General features: G+C 41.7%; 1 protein-coding gene across 1 annotated transcript in view; it reads left to right on the top strand.

The window, feature by feature from the left end:
• The window catches only part of APBB2 (amyloid beta precursor protein binding family B member 2), a 200015-nt gene that overhangs the window by 2095 nt on the left and 175823 nt on the right, over positions 1–22097 (top strand). Inside the window, exon 2 of the mRNA XM_052641716.1 lies at positions 7501–8310. Coding sequence (XP_052497676.1) covers positions 7501–8310 — 810 coding nt within the window. The remainder of the gene's footprint in view (positions 1–7500; positions 8311–22097) is intronic.

The raw sequence follows: 22097 nt of genomic DNA, 5'->3' as shown, positions 1-22097 counted from the left end.
GCCTTTCTTTTCCTTGTCACTGGTGGACTCCTACTTACGTATCCTTCAAGACCCAACTCAGCTGTTACTTTCGTGAGAGTCTTCCCTGCACCTCTCTCTGCATCCCTAATACTTTCTGCTTGTAAGCCCCTCTGCCTGCTCTAACCACTGGGAGGTGGGTTAATAACTTCTTCCCACTGCCCTGTCTGACCGAGTTTCTTAAGGGAAAGCTTTTGGTACATCTCTCTTGGCTTTCCTCAGATTCACTTGGGCTGTTGAACAGAGTGAGCCCTCAGGCAGTTTAGTTGAACAGGGCAAGGGAAACCCTTAGGAGGGTCAGAGATGCAGGTTGAAATCAGCCCTTTATCTCAGTGCCTGGGGAGGGTGCCCCATGAACCAACTGTGTGAGGTTGTCCTCGCAGTTTAAAAATGTCCAAGGTTCTAATCCTGTGATCTCTCTGACCCAGGAACCCTACCTGCTTCTCAGTAACCTTTGCCTTCTTTGTTCATAGAGAACTTCTTATCATTTTTGCCACATTGAGAGTTTACTCTCATGAGTAATTTCAGGAACCAGCTTTATTTTGCCTCTCCTTCCTAAAAGGGAAAAAAAAAAATATCTGAGTTTACTTCATTTCCTTAATACTTTGAGGTCTAGTTCAAAAGGCAACATTCCTCAGGGTAGAAGTTTTGCTGTTAACCCCTCAGTGGAAATAAAATTGTATAGCAGAAAACAAAAATGAAGAAGATGTGAAGTCTCATTTAGAAATTGGGCAGACATTGGGCTTCCCTGGGCCCATTTATCAATTGCCAATTTTGTAAGCATGTGACAGGAGCAGGGGAAGAGCAGTAGCTTATTGAAGAGACACATTTCCTGCCATTACTGACAATTTTTCTTCAACAGGAGGCTAGAGGTCTCAGCAAAGAGAAGTGGGGAGGGTGAGTGTAACTATGGGCTCCAGCACAGGTTTATATTAGGTTGTCATCTGAGTTACAGGGGTTGCATCTCAGTGCTGGGATCTTTGTGACTCAGGGTTTGAGGAAAGCTTTGTTAGCCATGAAATTAAAGTGACCCTGGCTTACCTAATTTTGGTTAGGCTTCATAAAAAATACTCTGTGCATTATATTAACTTAAGCTGAAAATCTGTTTCTCTAAAAGAGAAAAGAGCATGCTTCTCTTCTGATTATTCCAGAAAAAGTCTTAGGATTATTATTCAGTTGCTCAGTCGTGTCTAACTCTTTGCAACTCCATGGACTGCAGCACGCCAGACTTCCCTGTCCTTCACTACCTTCTGGAGTTTGCTCAGATTTATGTCCATTGAGCCTATGATGCCATCCAACCATCTCATCCTCTGTCTCCCCCTTCTCCTCTTGCCTTCAGTCTTCCCAAGCATCCAGGTCTTTTCCAGTGAGTCGGCTTTTCACATCAGGTGGCCGAAGTATTGGAGCTTCAGCTACAGCATCAGTTCTTAATGAATATTCAGGGTTGATTTCCTTTAGGATTGACTGGTTTGACCTCCTTGCTGTCCAGGGGACTCTCAAGAGTCTTCTCCAGCATTCCAGTTCAAAGGCGTGCTTTTCCTTGAATCAGTCACCATAGCCATGGGGATTTGCTACTCTAATTGGCTGGGCTGGGGCCAGGGACCTCATGAATCAAGGGTAGAGTCATCTCTGCCTGAACACGGGGGCTGGATCTCTAGAATGTAAGCTCCATGAGAGCAGATATTTTTGTCAGTTTTGTTCACTTCTGTCTCCTCAACAGTTAGAACGGTGTCTGTGACTAGTGCATGAAAAAATACCTGTTAAATGAATGAATGAGCATGGAGGATGGCTGATTCTTGAGAAAAATTGTGAAACTTTTATTAGAAAAGGAGGAAGTACTTGCCAGACCGCAGCAGATGTTTGTCCCTCGTGCATGCAGGAGGGTGACAAGAGTGGTGATATGAGCCCTTTTCCGACTCTTGGTTCTGAACATATACCTAGCTCTGCTATAGGAATCCGTCCTCTTGAATTGATGTTGAATCTTTGTGAGTCACGCTCAAAACAGCATGATGAATAGATGTGGAAGTGATGGCAATATCATGGGTCCCAGCCACCTTCCTCTGGGTTTGATCCCTGGATCGGGAAGATTCCCCTGGAGAAGGAAATGGCAACCCACTCCAATATTCTTGCCTGGAAAACCCCATGGACAGAAATGTCTGGCAGGTTCCAGTCCATAGGGTCACGAAGAGTCGGACACAACTGAGCAACTAACACTAACACACACATTCACCTTCCAGACTAGTTGAATCAGATATCTGGAGTGTCTTTGGGGGTGGGCCTAGGCTTCTGTACTTTTTAACAGCTCCCCAAAGTGTGCATGCAGCTAGGATTGGAGTGGTTCCTTGTTCCTGTCATGCCTATTGCCTTATGTGTCAGGGACCTCTGACCCCTTAGCCTTTTCCCCCAGCTCTTCACCCTCCCACCCCAGACGAGATCCTGGAGTGCATTCCTCACTGTTTACATCTGGCACCTTAATCATGTCCCTCTCTGTGCCTGTTTCTTTCCTATTTAAAAATCCCATCCCGTAGGTTGCCTTTTCATTTGCTTTATAAGTTTTGTTGTCCTGAGCAAAACCTTTTTTGATGTAGCCCCACTTGTTCATTTTTGCTTTTGGTGTCAAACACAAAATACCATTGCCAAAATCTCTGTCAAGGGGCTCACCCCGCTATACTTTCTTTGATAACTTTTATGATTCCAGGCCTTAATTTCAAGTCTTTAGTCCATTTTAAGTGAATTTTTGTGTATCATATAAGATAGTGTTCTAGTTTCATTCTTTCACATCAAGCTGTCCAGTTTTTCCCAACACCTTTATTGAAGAAACTATCCTTTCCCCACTGTATATTCTTGGTTCCTTTGTCATAGATTAGTTGAACGTATATGTGTGGACTTGTTTCTAGGCTCTCTATTCTGTTCCATTGAACTATGTGTCTGCTTTTATGCCGCCAGCCTTCTTTTATTTATTTATTTTGAAATTGTTTATTCTGTTTTTCTCTGTTGTGACTGTTTCAAAACTTTGTCCTCCTCATGTTCCCTCTAGACTGCTTCCCTCAGGGAAAGACTTTACGGAGAAACTGAGGTTCTCAGTTCTGCTTTTCTTTGGATTTGTGTCACCACAGTGATGTACGTGCCTGACCCTGTCCTGACTCCCGCTCCCTCCTCCTCACGTCTTGGACGAGGCTGACGTTCCCACATCTGTTCTGCGGGTTCCCCCAGAGTGGTCTGTCCCTCTGTTGTGTTTCTTCTTTTCCCCTCTGTGCTGGCTTCAGCTTTCCTGGCCTATAAAAAAAGGAAACATGGCTGGGACTCTCACTTTAAAGAATAAAAGTTCCTTGCCACATCCCCAGATCACCCTCCAGCCGTTCTTCTTTCTCCTTCTGCTTGTTTTCTAGTGAAGTTCCTTAAAGGTCACTCCCTGCCCAACTCTGCCATCCTCCTGAAGCAGATATAACAGGAGACGCTGCTGTCCTTATAATCACTCAGTGCACCTGGCTCTTTTCAGTCCTTATCTCTAAATCCAGGTGGCTCATGGAGACCTCACTGTACACCCTGGTCAAGAGATGAGTGACCAGAGCTGGCCCTATAGCAGTGTGAGTACCTCCCTGTACCCGAGTCTCCCATGCCCACCTCATCCTCTCCCTACTGTCTCTTTTTCATATTGGAATATAGTTGTTTGTAATGTTGTGTTGCTTTCTGCTGTACAGCATAGTGACTCAGTTATACATATTTCCACTTTTTTTTTAGATTTCCTCCCCATGTCACCACAAATCACTGAGTAGAGTCCCCTGTGCTGTACAGATTGACATGTGTACCCTCCCTACTGTCTTGACCGGACTGTTCCAGTAGCCTTCCAGCAAGTCTCCTTGCCAAGGCTTTGTTCTCCTCAGGTAAATAGTAGAGTCAGTCTCTAACACCAGACAGAAGAACATGAAGATGGACTCAGCCTGCCTCTCTAGTTAGGGAGACACCCTCTGTCTACTTTATTATGCTTTTTCCCTGACAACCACTGATGTTTTAATGCCAAATTTTCATTGTTTCTGTATTGCCTTTTATCGGAGTCATCTCCGTCTTGGAGAATATGTTTGAGGAAAGAAAAGAACACAACCCTCGCATACACACATTTGAACCTCAGTCATTCTTCTTGCAGCAGTTGAAGTGCTTGATATTCTTCTCTGCCTCAGGGTCAAGTCCATCTCTTGGAGCAGGTCTTACAGGACTCTGCCCGATCCGTCCCCCCTTATCTTTACTATCTCTCCTCTCATGTCTTGATTTGCTCAGATTCCCCAGATGGTAATCCATGCTCTCTTACCTGCAGCTCCTCTCCAATGTGAAGTGGGAAGATCACTTACCCCTTTGTGCCCTGATTGCTTTCTGTCACTTTGTGTGTGAGTGTCTGAGGCTGAAAGCACCTAGCGGGCGGGACCTTATGTGTCTTGGTTTCTGCATTCCCAGCGACAGCACCAGGCGAGAACGTGCTCAGTAGATGATGGCTGGAGGTGTGGTGGCCAGAGAGAGAAGAGTGCGGCGCAGGAGGGAGCTGTGAGATGAGAGTCATCCCTGATGTGTGTTGAGCTCTTACAGTACACCAGGCATTAGGTTCAAGCTTGACAGCTTTCTCTCTCAGTCCTCAGCGAAGCTCAGTGATGTGTAGATACTATTAAGCATTATCCTGGTAAAGAAATGAAGAGTTTAAGCAACTTTTATGTTATGTCAAGGAGATGGGACTTAACTCGTAGGCTTTTTTGACCGTAAAGTAAATAACTAAATTTTAGAAGATTTAAAAAGACATTATAAGATTTTCTTTCCTTTAAAAAAAGAATCACATACCTCCTTTCTCTTAAATCTGAGGATTTTCTTCTGTAATTAAACTCCTCTAGACTCGGCTTCTTTACCCCTTCTTGTTAGTCTGTTTGCTCCCTGTGTCTCTGCAGCAAGACCATTTTTGTACAACTCAGATCAAATGCCTGATTAATCTAGGGGCCTGACAGCAGGCAGCTTTGTGCTCTGTCACTTGGATTAAAAGGCTGAAGATCACTCGTATTTATTGTTTATGCACTGTGCTAACCTCCTAGCACCATTTCGCATTTTAATCCTTACAACAGCCAAGTACTATTATTGTCCCCATTTTTCAGACAAGGAGACTGAGAGCCTGATGTCCTGGATCATTTAACCAGGAATTAGCATGGACCAGGCTTGTGCCTCATGTCTTTGACCTGAGTTCTGTGCAGTCATCCTCATGGGCACTGCCTCCCCACTTTTGGGAGCCTCCTTTCTGCTGCCTTGGCCTTTCTAGGGAGTTGTTCATCTCTACCCACTTCAGGACCCTGTGAACCCAGAGGACTTGCTGGCTGATGTATTAACATCTAGGGACAACTGTGTACTCCTGAGGATTAACTGACTGCCTTAGTTCTAGATCTGAACCTTTTATTTTGCTTCCAGATGATACTACCATTTAGTATTTAAAACACACCTGAATTGTGTTCAGGCTTTGACCTGTAATAACAGCATCTACAGAGCTATTTTTGGTCCTGTTTTTCTAACTTAATCCTCCCAAATTTTGCATTTGTGATTTCTAGCAAGCAGAAGAGTTACAGTGGGCTAGAAGGGGTGGTAGGATCCAAAAGGCTGGTGAAGCATGGCTCAAAGGTTTTACCTGTCACATCCAAGATAGAAAAGCTACTTAAGTATTAAATCACCTAAGAATTTTGATGGTATTCTTTGTGAAAGTGTTTATGGTTATAAACAAAGTAAATAAAAGTTTCTCCCTAATAACATTGCTAGAATATACTATCTAACGTCATAAAACAGCCTCATAAAAAATTTTTTTGTCACATTTTCTTAAAAGTCAGCAGATTGCCAGCTTTCTCATAATAATGTCACTCCAAATACCCGAGTCTAAATATAATTTTCTCTCCTGTCCTATGTTATGGGTATTATGTCTCAGGGAAAACTTCATGTGGGTTCAAGGTGGACCCTTTTCATATCAAATGCTGCTCTGAAATGAGGTTGAATTACATATTAAAACATGTTTTCTGTAAAACGGTAGTACTAGCTGAAGCAGTATAAGGAATTCTTTTTTTAATTCAGTTGTCAGTATTGTTTAAAAGATCCTAGACCCTAGATTCCCAGTGAAGCCCAAGTGCTGAGATAGGTGTGGGTAAGCAGGAATCCTCTGGGCTCCTGCCTTAGCCATCTCTGCGGGCCACATGGTCTTTCTGTTGTAAATATGGACACGGCTTGGAGGGCACAGATGTTGCCTAGCTCCAGAGAAGCACACAAGGCTCTAGCAGTGACTCTGTTCTAAAATATCCCATCCTGAGTGTTGGACGATGGAAAGGGACATTGCTAAGCTCCCAAACTGGAGAACATTCTTTCCTTCCTCCCCTGCAGATGCCTCTGTTTTGCTCGATGGAGAAGGAGGGGGTTGTCACAGTACAATTTCAGGAATGTTAGGAGCTGTGCTTTGGTTCATCTACTGCTGATATAGAGTCCTTGGAGGTCTCTGGAGGGCAAAGAAAGAAGTCATGCGTCATAGGCTGAGAAATCTGAAACTTTAGGAATACCCCCTGATGAAGTTTGTTCCTTTCTAGTTTGAGGAATCTTTCTCTCTTCCTAGCAAAGAGACACATGGAACAAATCACTGATGGTGTGAACAATATTTGAGATAAATGCAACTGCCAGACAGTTTTCCAGGAGTTCTGCAAGGGCATGTGGTGCCTGCAAACTGCTGAGTGTGTGTTTTAATTCACTGGAATATATTCAGACTCCTTTGGGGGCTGTAACACGTCTGTAGCCTTGGGCTCAATGCTGCATTATTATAAATTGTTTTATGTGTATGTTCTTGAGTAATTAAACCATTTCCCCAAAATTTATGGTTAGTACACACAGTAAGCCCAAGTCAGAAATGTTCACAAGACATTATCAAAACTCTAATGGAGGTTTGGCTTTTCCTGGCATTCAGAACACGATTTCTAAATGTGGTGGAGAAAAATTACCTTGGATACGTGGTGCCTTATTGAACAGTGACCTTTCAGGTTAATTAAGAATACTGGAGCCCCAGAGGCTTTCTGACCAACCTTTTTGTTGCCTGAGGTAATGACAAAATAGAAATGTGGTGTAAATGTTTAGAAAGCAGATGATTTTTGAGGTTGTGAATAAATGAAGACCAGCTGTGGGAAGAAAGTGCTTTTCTATTACTTCAAAAGAGAGACACATTTTTATTCTAAGTAAAATTTGAAACCTCAGACCACCACGCTTTTCTATAAATTGGCTTTTGTGTATCCATGGTAAGCCTTTTATTTGCTCCTGGTTACTGTATGAGCACATGGTGAAAAGAGAGAGGAAGATGGGTCAGTTCTACAAAACTGCAATGGAAGCATTGATTCCTTCAATTTTCTGTTATAGAAATGTTTGCTCACTCTGTACGCTAAGTCATTTGATCATGCCAGGCATCTAATGAACAGCTTTCTTCTTCTTTTTTCCCAGCTGACTCAGGTGTAGACACTTTGGCAGTGTTTATGGCCAGCAGCGGAACCACAGACGTCACGAATCGAAACAGCCCAGTCACACCACCAAACACCCTCAATCTCCGGTCCTCCCACAATGAACTATTGAACGCCGAAATAAAACACACAGAAACCAAGAATAGCACACCCCCTAAATGCAGGAAAAAATATGCACTAACTAATATCCAGGTGGCCATGGGCCTCTCGGATCCAGCCGCACAGCCCCTGCTGGGAAATGGCTCTGCCAACATCAAGCTGGTGAAAAACGGGGAGAACCAGCTCCGGAAGGCTGCAGAACAAGGGCAGCAGGACCCCAACAGGAACGTCAGCCCCGCCGCAGTCATCAACATCACTTCCGAGAAGTTAGAGGGTAAAGAGCCCCACCCTCGGGACTCCCCAGACTGTGAGATTTTACCCTCCCAGCCCCGGAGAACCAAGAACTTCCTGAACTACTATGCAGACCTGGAGACCTCCACCAGGGAACTCGAGCAGAACGTGGGCAACCAGCCTGGGGCTGTGGGAGAGAAGGCCCAGCCAGGCCAGGCCTCCCCCACTGTCGGGAATGGCGATGTGCTGCTGCAGAAACCAAACAAGCCCCAGTCTAGCCCCGAGGAGGGCCACATAGCCACAGTATCATCCAGCCCAGAGACCAAGAAGGATCATCCTAAAACAGGGGCCAAAACCGATTGTGCACTCCACCGGATCCAGAACCTGGCGCCAAGCGATGAGGAATCCAGCTGGACCACTCTGTCCCAAGACAGCGCCTCCCCCAGCTCCCCGGATGAGACAGGTACCTGGGAGAGGTGTAGCCTGCGGTGGCACTTTCCCTTCTTGATGGAATTAATCTCTGCAGTGACCCCCTCCCCCCAAATTTTCATTTGCAGGTGGAGAAGAACTTGAGCCTCTTAGGGAAAAATTGGGCAATTTATGTGAAAAGTACTCAGCATTTTCATTTTGATTTATGCATAAGTTGTTTGTCCTGGGAAGCATTTTTATAAAAGAAATAAGTCCCTGGTGTTAAATACAGTAAAACATCACTTATTTGGAAATTAATCTGCCAGTGGTTAGGTGAACCGTTTTCTACATACTGTCTCGAAACACTGGATTTTGTAAGGAAAATAATAAGACAGTTGCCAGGGGTGGATGCAACCTGAGAAAGAGAACAACTATTTTTAAAGTTTTCAGAAGAACGTGCTTATGCTCAAGCAAATGAAAAGTTTAAAGTTTAAGAAGTTGAAAGTCTATTCATTAAAGACATTTCCTTTTTGACCTTTACTGGGAAATATGTTTTTAGCCTTGTGCAAGTGATATTTGAAAGTGAGAAAGTGGTGTTTCTTTTAATATATTTTCAGAAGTTTTGGATTTTAACTACTCTAGTCGAGACCAGTCTTTCTTGACTTTTGTCTGTTTGTAACAGCTTTGGATTTTTCACAGAACTGAAAATTGTCACAGAAATGAGCAGGGTCCTAAAACTGAGCTACTTTTTATCTCATCTTCTCATAGTCCCCTTTTTACTGATCATAAGGTTAAAAGATTGGAGAACTGAATTGTATCTGAATTCACTGTAAACAAGCACTCACAAAGGCTTCTTTCTTTACCCTAATCCTGCATCTAGTGGTTCCCAGGGCTGTGTTAATGTGATACAGATATTACAGATAGAACCACCAGGAAGGAAATGACATTTTCCCAACCTATAAGGCAGAGAAGTTACAAGGACTACAGATAGGAAAAGAGAAGGAGAAAATAAGACCTTACCTTGTTTAAAAAAAGAAAAAAAGGCTTTTTGAAGTGCCCTTTAAAATCACAGTGCTTTACATGATAAATTTCATCAGCTTCCTTTTGCTGGATATATGGCAGTAGGGAGGTTGAGATGAGCCCATTTCATCTCATAAACGTCTGAGCCTGCACATTATTGGAATTATAATTATGTTTAGTAATGTCACTGAGTTCACAACTCTCTATTCCTTTTTACATTTAGAGAATTCATATCGTGTAGCCAATAGAAACTGTCACCTGCCAGTGTCTGAATCTATATAAACGACTCCTTGAGTATCTCACATTCAAACTTGCCCTCGTGTGTTCAGCACCCTCCGCTGAGGCCATGCCTTCCTCAGGTCATGGCAGCCTTTCTGCTGCTCTTCTGAGCACAGCACTCCTGTTGTAGTTATGCTTTAAATCTTACTGAAATGTATTAGGTAAAGTCTCCCCTGTTCCTCACTCTGTTTGCCTTTTTTCCAATGAAAACCACTACTTTTTTTTTTTAAGCATTTTTTTTTCAGGACCATTTTAGGCATATACCCACATTTATAATAAACTTTATAATTTCCTCCTATTTCATAATATTTTTAAAGAGTCTTTACCTTTTCGAGATACATACTAGAATATCATAGAAAAATATATAGTGTAATATATTCTTATTGAAATAATACATGTATGCCATTTGTCCATAAGCTAATTCTTGTTAAAGGTGGGTACATAAGGCTTTATTATTATGTTCTCTCTACTTTTGTGGGCTTAAAATTTTCCATGGTAAAAAATTTTAAAAATGACTGACATTATTTTATGAATGCTTTGCTTTTTCCACTGAAGTATGTATTTTGCAGATCAGTCCATAACAGGACATAGCGGTGTTCTACCTCAGGCTAAGTTTAAGCTGTAGCTGTTAAGCATGCTGTTCCACCCTCTTAAAGCTCTGTGGTTTAACAATTCCCCTGATGCTGAGTGTTTAGGGTAGTTCTATCCCCAACCCCTTTGCTTATTGAATGCTGGTGTCAGTAAGGGGTGGCAGAGAGCACAGAGCTTAAACTGACCCCATGCACTGGCTCGGTTCATCTCTCCAGGGATCCTTTCCAGGGTCTCCTCGGCTCACTGCTCATTTGCTCAGTGTCCCGGTGTTACTTGCTGCTGAGTTTCTCTACAGAACCCATTAGAGTGCTTGGCATGTGATGTGTACTGGATTAGAGTTTTCTGACTTGTTGAGGGGTTAGGTTCATTTTTCATTCTTCAAGTCACTTTTGAAGACCTTGAGTTTTAGAGTAAGGATGACAGTATGGTGATGGTCCATAATGGGTCACTAAGGATAGACATTTTGATTCAGATGTGCTTGGAAAAATGTGTTAGCTGTGACTCAACTCTAAAGCTGTGAGATTGAGGCGTTTTTTTAAAGAAATTTAGAAGCTATCCCTTCAAAAATGAATATTTGGGAATTCTTTTGGAATTTCTTCAGAGCCCCTTGTGAACTCCCATTGAAAAAATACCTCTTGAGACTTCCCAAGTGGTCCAGTGATTAGGACTGCACACTCTCACTGCTGTGGGCCTGGGTTCAATCCCCGGTCAGGGAACTAAGATCCCACAGACCACGCAGTGTGGCCATTAAAAAAAAAAAGAGAGAGAAAGTTGATGACTTTTCATAGAGGTTTAATAAAATTGAAGATATAGAGTATGAAATTGACTGTCCTATAGAATGGCCATTTTCAAAATTTGATTCATTACTGATGTGTACAAAAGCAGGATATACACAGAGAAAACCAAATCAGATGGTGTGATAGTGGGCCTAATGCTTCATTAACTTAGCATTGAGAGGACAGGCTCTTGAGTCAACTGCTAGAGTTCAGATCTCCTCTGGGTTCCACGTAGGCAGTTCGCAGAGCCTCTCAACTGTAAAGTGGGGTGCTAGTAATGTTTTAGCCTAGATCTGGTGTGAAGATTAAGTGAAGACATCTTTGAAGAGCCCTTAGAACAGTGTCTGGCATATATCAAGAACTTAATAAATATTAGTGCTTATTTTTATTATCATTATCAGTACAGCAGTGGGATGTAAAAGTTTATTTCTCTCTTAATTATGAATCACTTATATTTTGGTCTCTGATTTTAGTTAGGATTTTCTGTACCCTAAGAGAAACGGTTGGTAATTTGTCTTCATCTTTGTACTGTCATGACTTGCCTGAAATACAGTGGGTGAACTAGTAAGTAAATAATGATTAATTGAATAAAAATGGAGGTCATCTACATATCCCCAAATGGCCCTGATGTAGTGAGTAAATCATTTGATGTTATATTTTAATCAATGTCTGATTTTGATATTGGGTACTTATTTTATTTTATTTGATATTAGGTACTTACTGAGCATGGCCCCAGCTATCAGAATAAGACCCAATTTCCCCCTCAGTCAGTCTCTCCCATCAGGAAGCTTCCATAAGCCTCTTATCCTTCTCCATCAGAGGGCAGACAGACTGAAAACCACAATCACAGAAAACTAACCAATCTGATCACATGGACCACAGCCTTGTCTAACTCAATGAAACTATGAGCCATGCCGTGTAGGGCCACCTAAGACTGATGGGTCATGGTGGAGAGATCTGACAAAACGTGGTCCACTGGAGAAGGGAATGGCAGACCACTTCAGTATTCTTGCCTTGAGAACCTCACGAACAGTATGAAAAGGCAAAAAGATAGGATACTGAAAGATGAGCTCCCCAGGTCAGTAGGTGCCCTATATGCTACTGGAGATCAGTGAAGGACTAACTCCAGAAAGAATGAAGAGACGGAGCCAAAGAAAAAACAACACTCAGTTGTGGATGTGACTGCTGATAGAAGTCAAGTCCGATGCTGTAAAGAGCAATATTGCATAGGAACCTGGAATGTTAGGTCCATGAATCAAGGAAAATTGAAAGTGGTCAAACAGGAGATGGCGAGAGTGAACATCAACATTTTAGTAATCAGTGAACTAAAATGGACTGAAATGGGTGAATTTGACTCAGATGACCATTACATCTACTACTGTGTGCAAGAATCCCTTAGAAGAAATGGAGTAGCCCTCACAGTCCACAAAAGAGTCTGAAATGCAGTACTTGGATGCAATCTCAAAAACGACAGAATGATCCATCTCTGTTCATTTCCAATGCAAACCATTGAATATCACAATAACCCAAGTCTCTGTCCTGATCAATAATGCTGAAGAAGCTGAACAGTTCTATGAAGACCTACAAGAAAAAAAAAAGCAAGAGAGTTGCAGAAAAACATCTGCTTCTGCTTTACAGACTATGCCAAAGCCATTGACTATGTGGATCACAATAAACTGTGGAAAATTCTTCAAGAGGTGGGAATACCAGACCACCTGACCTGCCTCCTCAGAAATCTGTATGCAGGTCAAGAAGCAACAGTTAGCACCGGACATGGAACAACAGACTGGTTCTGAATCGGGAAACAAGTATGTCAAGGTTGCATAGTGTCACCCTGCTTATTTAACTTAAATGCAGAGTGCATCATGAGAAATGCTGGGCTGGATGAACCACAAGCTGGAATCAAGATTGCCAGGAGAAATATCAGTAACCTCAGATATGCAGGTGACACCACCCTTATGGCAGAAAGTGAAGAGGAACTAAAGAGCCTCTTGATGAAAGTGAGAGAGGAGAGTAAAGGGTTGACTTAAAGCTCAACATTCAGGAAACTGAGATCATGGCATCTGGTTCCATCACTTCATGGCAAATAGATGGAGAAACAGTGGAAACAGTGACAGACTTTATTTTAGAGGGGCTCCAAAGTCACTGCAGATGGTGACTGCAGCCATGAAATTAAAAGACGCTTGTTCCTTGGAAGAAAAGTTACGACCAACCTAGACAGCATATTAAAATGCAGAGACATTACTTTGCCAACAAAGGTCCATCTAGTCAAGGCTATAGTTTTTCCAGTACTCATGTATAGATGTGAGAGTTGGACTACAAAGAAAACTGAGAGCCAAAGAATTGATGCTTTTGAACTATGGTGTTGGAAAAGACTCTTGAGAGTCCCTTGGACAGCAGGGAGATACAACCAGTCCATCCTAAAGGAAATCAGTCCTGAATATTCATTGGAAGGACTGATGCTGAAGCTGAAACTCCAATATTTTGGCCATCTGATGCAAAGAACTGACTCATTGGAAAAGACCCTGATGCTGGGAAAGATTGAAGGCAGGAGAAGGGGACAACAGAGGATGAGGTGGTTGGATGGCGTCACTAAGTCAATAGACATGGGTTTAAGTAAACTCAGGGAGTTGGTGATGAACAGGGAGGCCTGATGTGCTGCAGTCTTTGGGGTCACACAGATTCGGACACAACTGAGCAACTGAACTTATTTTATAACTTAGCTGAAAATGTTGCTTCATAATGGGGGGATACTGATTAATCAGTTATTGTGGAAGGCACAGTGAAATTCTGGGTTCCAGATCTTTTCTGGGGACTTTATCACACTCAGGCGACCATGCTGGGATGTGAACCAAGGTCTCTAGACAGAGCATCCAACATTTTTCCACTGTATCATAGTTTGGAGACCTTGGCTTGTGGCACCAGTGGCTGAATACATCAGACTTTATACACTTTGACCAGAGTATCTTTATAATCTAGAAGATGGGAAATTATATTTTAGAGAATCTTTTCATTCTTATAAGCAGTTGAGTTTCAGCTGTTGAAAGTCCTTTTTCTGTACCTCAAGGCAATATGTCCAAGTCTCGAGTTACCACATTCCTCTCAGAAGTTTGTAACGTTACTGAAAGGTTTTTGTTTGGACTTGGAACGCTATGAAAGCAGGGGCAAAGTCTTTCTCATGTGTGGATACAAACCTTTTCTCACAGTAGGTAACACATAGTGACAAGCTCCATAAACCTTATCTGTTTGCTGGTTGGGTCGATGGAGCCGGACCACAACTGTGCATACTCTCTGCGGTTTACTACATCAGTCTAGTTACAAAACCAGAAAAAGTAAGGGACTTTCCTGGAGCTCCAGCAGTTAAGACTCTATACTTCCACTGGAGTAGGAAATGGAAACCCATTCCAGTATTCTTGCCTGGGAAATCCCACGGACAGATGAGCCTGGCAGGCTATATATAGTCCCTGGGGTTGCAAAGTCGGATGTGACTGAGCATGCGTGCACTTGAGCGCCACAGACACACACGTGCTTCCACTCCAGAAGGCATGGGTTTAATCTCTGCTTATGCTGCATGGTGCAGCCAAAAAAATAAGTCAGCACAACTTATATAAAATGGTTGTTCAGAACACCTGGATAGGGTGATTCTTATTTTATTCTAGGCTCCAGGGAGAGATGACAACTTGGGGCCAGCATTTCAATCCATCACAAACATTCTTTGTATTAGATGTCTCTGTGCTGCGCTCACTCATTCGTGTCCATCTCTTTGCGATGCCATGAACTGTAGCTCATCAGGCTCCCAATTTTCCAGGCAAGAATACTGGAGTGAGTTGCTGTGGCCTCCTCCGGGAATCTTGCTAGTCCAGGGATTGAACCCAGGTCTCCCACATTGTGGGCAGATTTTTACTGTCTGAGCCACCAGGGAAGCCCATGAATACTGGAGTGGGTAGCCTATCCCATCTCCAGGGGATCTTCCCCACCCAGGAGTTGAACAGGGATCTGCTGCATTATAGGCAGATTCTTTACACAGCTGAGCTACCATAAGTCTACAATTCAGAGCAGCCAGAAAAAAGAACCATTTCGTTTTCACTCACCTGCATACTTTGTGAGTTGATTTCATTGTGAGTTGATCTGTACTGCTTAAGAGTTTAAATCCTTTGATGTCTTAAATTGATTGGTTTCCCGTCTTAAGGCAAGCAAAGTGGAACTCTTGCAAGTTGGATAGCTGCTGAGGGCAAAAGCCGAGGCACGAACCTAATTATGTCAGCACAGTTGGCTGCACTCATTATTTCTGGCCTTTGCTAGCTTAAGAGTGTTAGAGCTTTGGACAAGTTGATATTATTAACACTTTTTAGAAATTTTTAAATTTTCTGTCAATAGATTTTGGCAATTTCAAACATAAAGTATTTTTTAATTGCTGTTTGAAAGCTCCCATCCCTTAAAGGAAAAAAAAAAAAAAATCCAGAATATGAAAAAGGCTCAGTGTTCAGTTGGTTTGTCCTGCTGCATTCATTTTAATCTTTTAAATACCCAGTAGTGATTCACTCGCCTTTGTGTCTTGTCATCTCAATTGAGAGTTCCCTGATGTGACAGGAGGAACTGAAGAAGACACATGTGAAATGTTTCCAAAATAGCTCAGACGGATTGTGTTCCGGGTGGATGGTGTGATTTCCAAATTAGATTTTAGTACCTCGGGGCTCAGATGGATTAAAAAGACTTTTTTATCTCATCCCATGAACTTAAGGAAAAAAATTATTTTGCTCAATTAATTATTTTTGGAAAGTTCTAGAAAATATATATATATACACACAATTGAATGATAAGATAGATTTTGGTTGCTTTCCATTATGAAGTATTATAGGAGGTACTTCAGGGCACATGCTAAAAATAGATACGATGAAATGAGTGGCCACAAAAGTTGTAACAGTCTAGTCATGAACACAAGACTGTTGGTATATTCAAGATGGAACCAGGAAGGAGCTATGAAATGCTGGCATGCTATGGGATAGAGGGAGCTTAGAGGAGAAAGAAACTTTAATTGTTTGGGGTATGGAAGTTCGGGCATTAAGTTGTCTGTGCTGAAGACTGAATAGGTTTTTGACAGATGAAGACCTGCAGGAGACCATTGCTCTTCAGAGCTGATAGAAAGTAAGGAATCCTTTACTTAATCCTTTAAATTTCTTTTAAAGAAAAGAAATCTTTTTTAAATTAATCACTGTGTGTGTGTGCTTAGTCGATCAGTCATGTCCAACTGTTTGTGACCGCCATGGACTATATAGCCCACCAGATTCCTCTGTCCATGGGTTTCTCCAGGCAAAAATGCTAGGGTGAGTTGTTCTTTCCTTCTCCAGGGGATCTTCCTGACCCAGGGATCAAATCTGCATCTCCTGCATTGGCAGGCAGATTCTTAACCTCTGAGCCACCTGGGAAGCCCATTGAAGAAATGTAATTCGTGATATTTCCCCCCCTCTCATGTCTGCTTTAATGGCATGTTGAAAATCAAAATTTTAGAACCCAGCTTCACATGTTGCTTAGCATTTGGGGAGGGGATATGGGCAGAGACAGTGGCTGCTTAGGAAACGACTGGACTTAGTCCTCTAGTAACCCTGTGTGAGGGGCTCCCAGAAGTGCCAAATGATGCCTCCTTGGAGAATGGCATGTAGCCTCTAAGATTGTGATTTAGTGGATTATAGAGACAAAAATTCTACTGGCCACCTTCGGAAGCTTTCTGGTCAAATTTCATCATGAACATTCTCTCCTAACCTATTGTTCTCACAAAAGAACCTAAAGTTAATAAACACATAGAGAGATTTATGGTGAGTTTGTTCACCATTGCTTTGTTTTAATTAATTAATTTTTTCATTAATTCATATATACAAACACAGAGCAGTTATTTTTTAAAAGTCTACTCTGTGGACTGTGCTAGGTACCTGAGACATAGAATTAAATTAGAACCAGCCTGTAACCTCAGATAGCTCACACACAATTTCTTGTCTCCCTGGAGGAAGCACCCCCTTCACACGCACACACACATACATCCATACATGTAGTTACCTTCTGAGATGTGCCCCTGGGTTCTTTGTCACATTTCACATGTTATGCCTCAGGAAGTATGAAAAGATAAAGCCCATCCTCAGATCCTGGGCAATGTTAAGTTTTCAAGCAAAGAAGGGGAGATGTTTACGTGTTTTATCAGTTTCTCAGGGCTGCTGCAAGAAATTGCCTTACACTTGATTGCTTAAGGAAAGATACTTATTCTCTCACAGTTCTGGATGCTTGAAGTTTGAAATCAGAGTATCAGTCACGTCATGCTCCTCTGAAGGCTTTTTGCTTGCCCCTTCCAGGCTTCTGGTGGGTCCTGGCAGTGCTCGGCATGTCTTGACTTGTAGTTGCATCAGTTCAGTGTCTACCTGTGTCTTCCCACAGCAGTCGTTGGTTTTAGGGCCTGTCCTAGTCCAATAACTGATTATATTTGCAAAGACCATATTTCTGAGTAAGGTCACATCCTGAGATTCTGAGTGGATATGAATTTTAGGGGAATTCTGTCCAACCCAGTATGGATACCTTTGTAGGTAATTTGTTAATCTATGCAACACAGAGGAGCTGTGAAAGGATATTTGCAGGAATTATTGTATTCAAGTTTTTCAGGAAGGAAAATTAATACTTGCAGATCTTGTCAGAATGGATAAGTGAGTAGAGTATGCTGCAAAGGACCTCAAGATCATTTGGGATAGCTTTTGTCCAAATTCTTCAGTGAAGGAACTTAAGTGTGGAACTGATACTGGTGAATCTGAAACCACAAGCCCAACCAAGATGGGTGGGTGGGTATGGAAAGGGCAGGGGAGAAAAAAACGATGAAGACCTAGTAAAGCTTCACAGCCAGCAGTTTTGCTTGGTTCTGAACAGGATAGTTCAGGGAATGTGGCTATATGGAGATGGTGTTATTCCTTCGGATCCAAACTTAAAATCAGAGACACAGGGATGTCAGTAGCAACCATACTTCTCTTCCTTTTTTTAAATTGGAGTATAGTTGTAGCCATGCTTTCTTACCTCTGTTTATGAGATACTGCTTACCAAATATACAGTATGTTCTTAGGAGCTGTGCAGAGTATAAAAGGAAAACTGTGACCCTAACTGTGAGACTATGCAAAGGCAATATGATGCCATGAAAGTTTCAGAGATCACAAATGGATAGTGCTGGGGAGTGCACAGGAAACCCATAGACAGGCTTTGTCTACCAGATGATGTTTGAATTAGATGCCAATGCTTAGAAATTAGTAGCTTTTACATAAAAATAGGAGTTTCCCATTCCTTAATCCAGATATCTCTCAATGCTGGACTCAGATGCCATGGAGTCCCCAGTCAGTGGCAGGCTTTAGATGGGTCCTGTCTTCTGGGGCTTAATACATTAGGCCTGTGGACCCCTGCTCTAAGTGTTGGTGGACTCAGCCATAAACACTCACATGAAACTATTAGAGTAGAAAGAACTTGGCTACAGTTGGTCTTGCCTGATACAGCTGCATGCATGTAATGCTATAGTAGCGGCATGCCTGCACCTACAGACTTCTTTTAATCATAGTCATCCTAGTCACAGTCCCATGCCTTCTGGTGGAATTATAAAGCGTGACATGAACTGTTAAGCAAAACATGCTTAAAATTTCCAAAGACATCTTTAGATGACTTCTCAGAGTTCTCCATCTGTTAATCTGGTTAGCGGAGGGAAAACATTAGCTTTTCAAAAGCTAGGATGTGGGTGGTTCATAAATTTTTTGTGCTTCAAGTCTGGCTCAGTTAAACACCCAGTTTGCTTTCATAAATGTGAGTGTAGTTACCAACTACTCTTTTAATTTTTATATTGTGTTTCCCTCTGAGATCCCTTGGGTTCAAAGCAGTTAAGTAAAAGCTTCCTATTCAAACAGATTTAACCGGAAGATTGAATCATTTAACTATTAGAAAATCATATGTAGTCAACATTCCATGTGTAAGGGTCAGAAAGTGAGAGAATGGGACTCTAAAACATTATTGTCAGTATCTAAGAAGGGAGGTGATATTTATTAGTACATTCTGCTGCTGTTGCTAAGTCTCTTCAGTCATTAGTACATGAGTTTTCCTTTTTTTTTAAATTTTGTTTTGCCATCTGTAGATTTACTCTTGAATATGAGTTTAATCTTTGCAAAGACTGTTCTTTAATATCATTAAGGACATTGTTAGGCAATTATTTCTCTTCATCAGCATAATTTGAAGAATTCTTCATATAAAACTGTACTCAATTGGTACATCTAGGATATTCTAAAGCAGTATCTCTATCTTGTAAATGGCTTGCTTAGAAAGCTGATGTTGGTCTGTTATTTGTTTGTTACCAGAATACTGTTTTCTTACACAGGATATTGTGTGTGTGTGTGTGTGTGTGTGTGTGTGTGTGTGTGTGAGATGGCTGGGTATACAAGATGACTGGCTCATGAGACCCTTCTTAATCCCTAACTGATGTGTGGAATGGTGTTAATAGAACTACAGAACCTTTCCTCAGGGTATTCCAGAAGAAAAGACGGTCGCAGTTCCATGTAACATTCTCAGAAAGTAAGAGAATAGAGATGACCTCAACTCCAAACCATTGGGAAAGGGCTTTTGGGAAGTGCAGCAGAGGAAGTTCAAGGGCTGGGAGGAGTGAGACACCTGATATCAGAAGCCTGCAGGAACACTTCTCTGTAATGGGCTAACTCCTTTAGTTTCTGCTCCAGGGATGGGTTTTTGGGGGGACCTTTGACCAACATTTTCTTTCATCCTTTGCTCACTATGAACAAGAAAGACATTCTGTGACCTCCTGCTCTTCTTTCTTGCCCCAGAATAAACATCAGCTTCTTCCAGGATTTCTGAGTGGCTTTTAGTTGTTGTCTTGTCCTTCTGCCTCCTGTTTATTTTTCCTCTACATGCTGTTGAGAATGGACTGTTTGTATCAAATATCAGAGAGAAGCATTTTCAACCTCAGGTTCATTGTATCTTCAGTGTAGTTAAGGGTTATTGGATTGGTAAAATCTAGACTGTTTATTTTTAGGATACTGTTTAGTAAGGGTGATAGGTTAACCTGTACCTTTAGTAAGGCTGGTAGGTTAACCTTAATACTTTCAGTTGATGAATGTCTGCTGAGTTCCTGATATATACAAGGAACCGAGCTATTTCTCTAGGTGGTTCCAAGATTGAGGCATAATCTTGCCTTCAAGGAACTCACAGCCTTCTTCCTCAAGATTCTTTTAAATCTTTAACTACCTTACAGCATTTACCTCTCTCTGGGTTTGACAGTCAAACATCCTGTTTCATCCCAGTTCCATCACTATCTTAACCTCTGGGTGCCAAGTTTCTTTTCTCTAAAGTAGAAATAATAATAGAATTGACCTTATAAAATTGTTACTTAAAATCCTTGGCACAATACCTGGCTCACAGAAAACACTTTTTGAAATGTTAGCTATCATTATAATTATTGTCTTATCTTTGCTATGAGATTGAAACCTTCCTCTCATAGCAAAGATAAGACAATAATTGAAATGATAGCTAACTTTTCAAAAAATGCTTGCTATGAGATGGAGGGCTTCCTTGGGCTTCCCAGGTGGCACAGTGGTAAAGAATCTGCCTGCCAATGCAGGAGATGCAGGTTTGATCCCTGAGTCAGGAAGATCCCCTGGAGGAGGAAATAGCAACCTATTCCAGTATTCATGCTTGGAAAATCCCATGGATGGCGAAGCCTGGTGGGCTACAGTCCATGAGGTCGTAGAGAGTCAGATACAACTTAGCTACTGAGCGCGGGTGCATCTGAAACTTTTCTTGGTGATGAAAGCTGTTTTGCCTTTGCTGTTGTCTTTAATCCCCAGAAATACAATGGGTACTCATGTTAGAATGAATGATTAGTCTAATTGGTAAACTGTATTATTTCTTTTTGCAACCACATAGACTGTAGCCTGTCAGGATCCTCTGTCCAGGTAATTCTCCAGGCAAGAGTACTGGAGTGAGTTGCTGTTTCCTTCTCCAGGGGGGTCTTCCTGACCCAGGGAGACCTGAACCTGGGTCTCCTGCATTGCAGGGAAATTCTTTTCCACTTGAGCCACCAGGGAAGCCCCTTCATACTAGCAGTGCAACAAATTAAAGATGTAATAGTTTACATCTAAGAAGTTCACAGTAATTAGGAGGATGAGTAAATCCTCTGCTTCTCAAAGTTAATGTACAGGAAAATCTCGTAGGGATTGTATTGAAATGCAGATTGTGATTCAGTAGGTTTGGGCTTAAGGCCTGAGCTTCTGCATTAAAAATTTAAAAACAATTTTTTTTTTCAATGTTGGAAATTATGCCTTTTTAGTAGGCTCTCTCATAACTGTGGTTGACCACACTGAGTGGTAACATCACTGGGCTGTAAGCGGCAGGAGGACGGGATCCAGTCTGTTTTACTCACTGCTATATCCTGAGTATCCTGAGCATACAGGATAAACAATCTCTGGGATATGCTTGTGTTAAAAAAAAATGACGTGAAACAAATACACTGACCTCAAAACGTATGTTGTTGATACCAGGTAGATTTTTGCCAAGCATGTAGAAGAGATCAGGGTCATGAAGTTCCAGATGAGGTATTTCTTGACCTGAAGGGCTCTTGGGACACAAGAAGAGGACAAAATTGAAAGGTGGGGAGCTTAGAGAAGTAAAGAAGTAGTGGACACACAGAAAAACCTAGAAGAAATCAAAAGAAATGTTGGTTCTAAGGAGCTGTTCTCCCTGTTTTGGTCTTGAGGACCTCATTACACTTTGAAAAATTATAAGAACCCAAAGGTCTTTTGTTTATGCGGATTATATCTATCAATATTTGTTATATTAGAAACTAAAGCTGAGCTATTTTGAAAAGTTACTCATTTTAAAAAAGAATTAAGAAACCCTTTAATGTTAACAAAATCGGGTGTTTTATGAAGCACAACCATTTTCCCTCCAAAACCAACAAGAATTTATGAGAGTAGTGGTATTGTTTTATTAATTTGAAAATCTTTTTAATGTGTGGCTTAACTAAAGGCATTTGGGTTCTCTTATCTGCTTCTACTTTTTAGCGTTATCTTAGTAAATTGTTTTGGTTGAAGGGGATAGATAAAATCCTGCTGGCCTATTACAGATATATAGGTAGAAATAACCTTTTCAGGCAATTATGGAT

The sequence above is a fragment of the Budorcas taxicolor genome, chromosome 6 (assembly GCF_023091745.1).
Source record: "Budorcas taxicolor isolate Tak-1 chromosome 6, Takin1.1, whole genome shotgun sequence".
Lineage (NCBI taxonomy): Eukaryota > Metazoa > Chordata > Mammalia > Artiodactyla > Bovidae > Budorcas > Budorcas taxicolor.
This window is presented reverse-complemented; position numbering and strand designations above follow the sequence as displayed.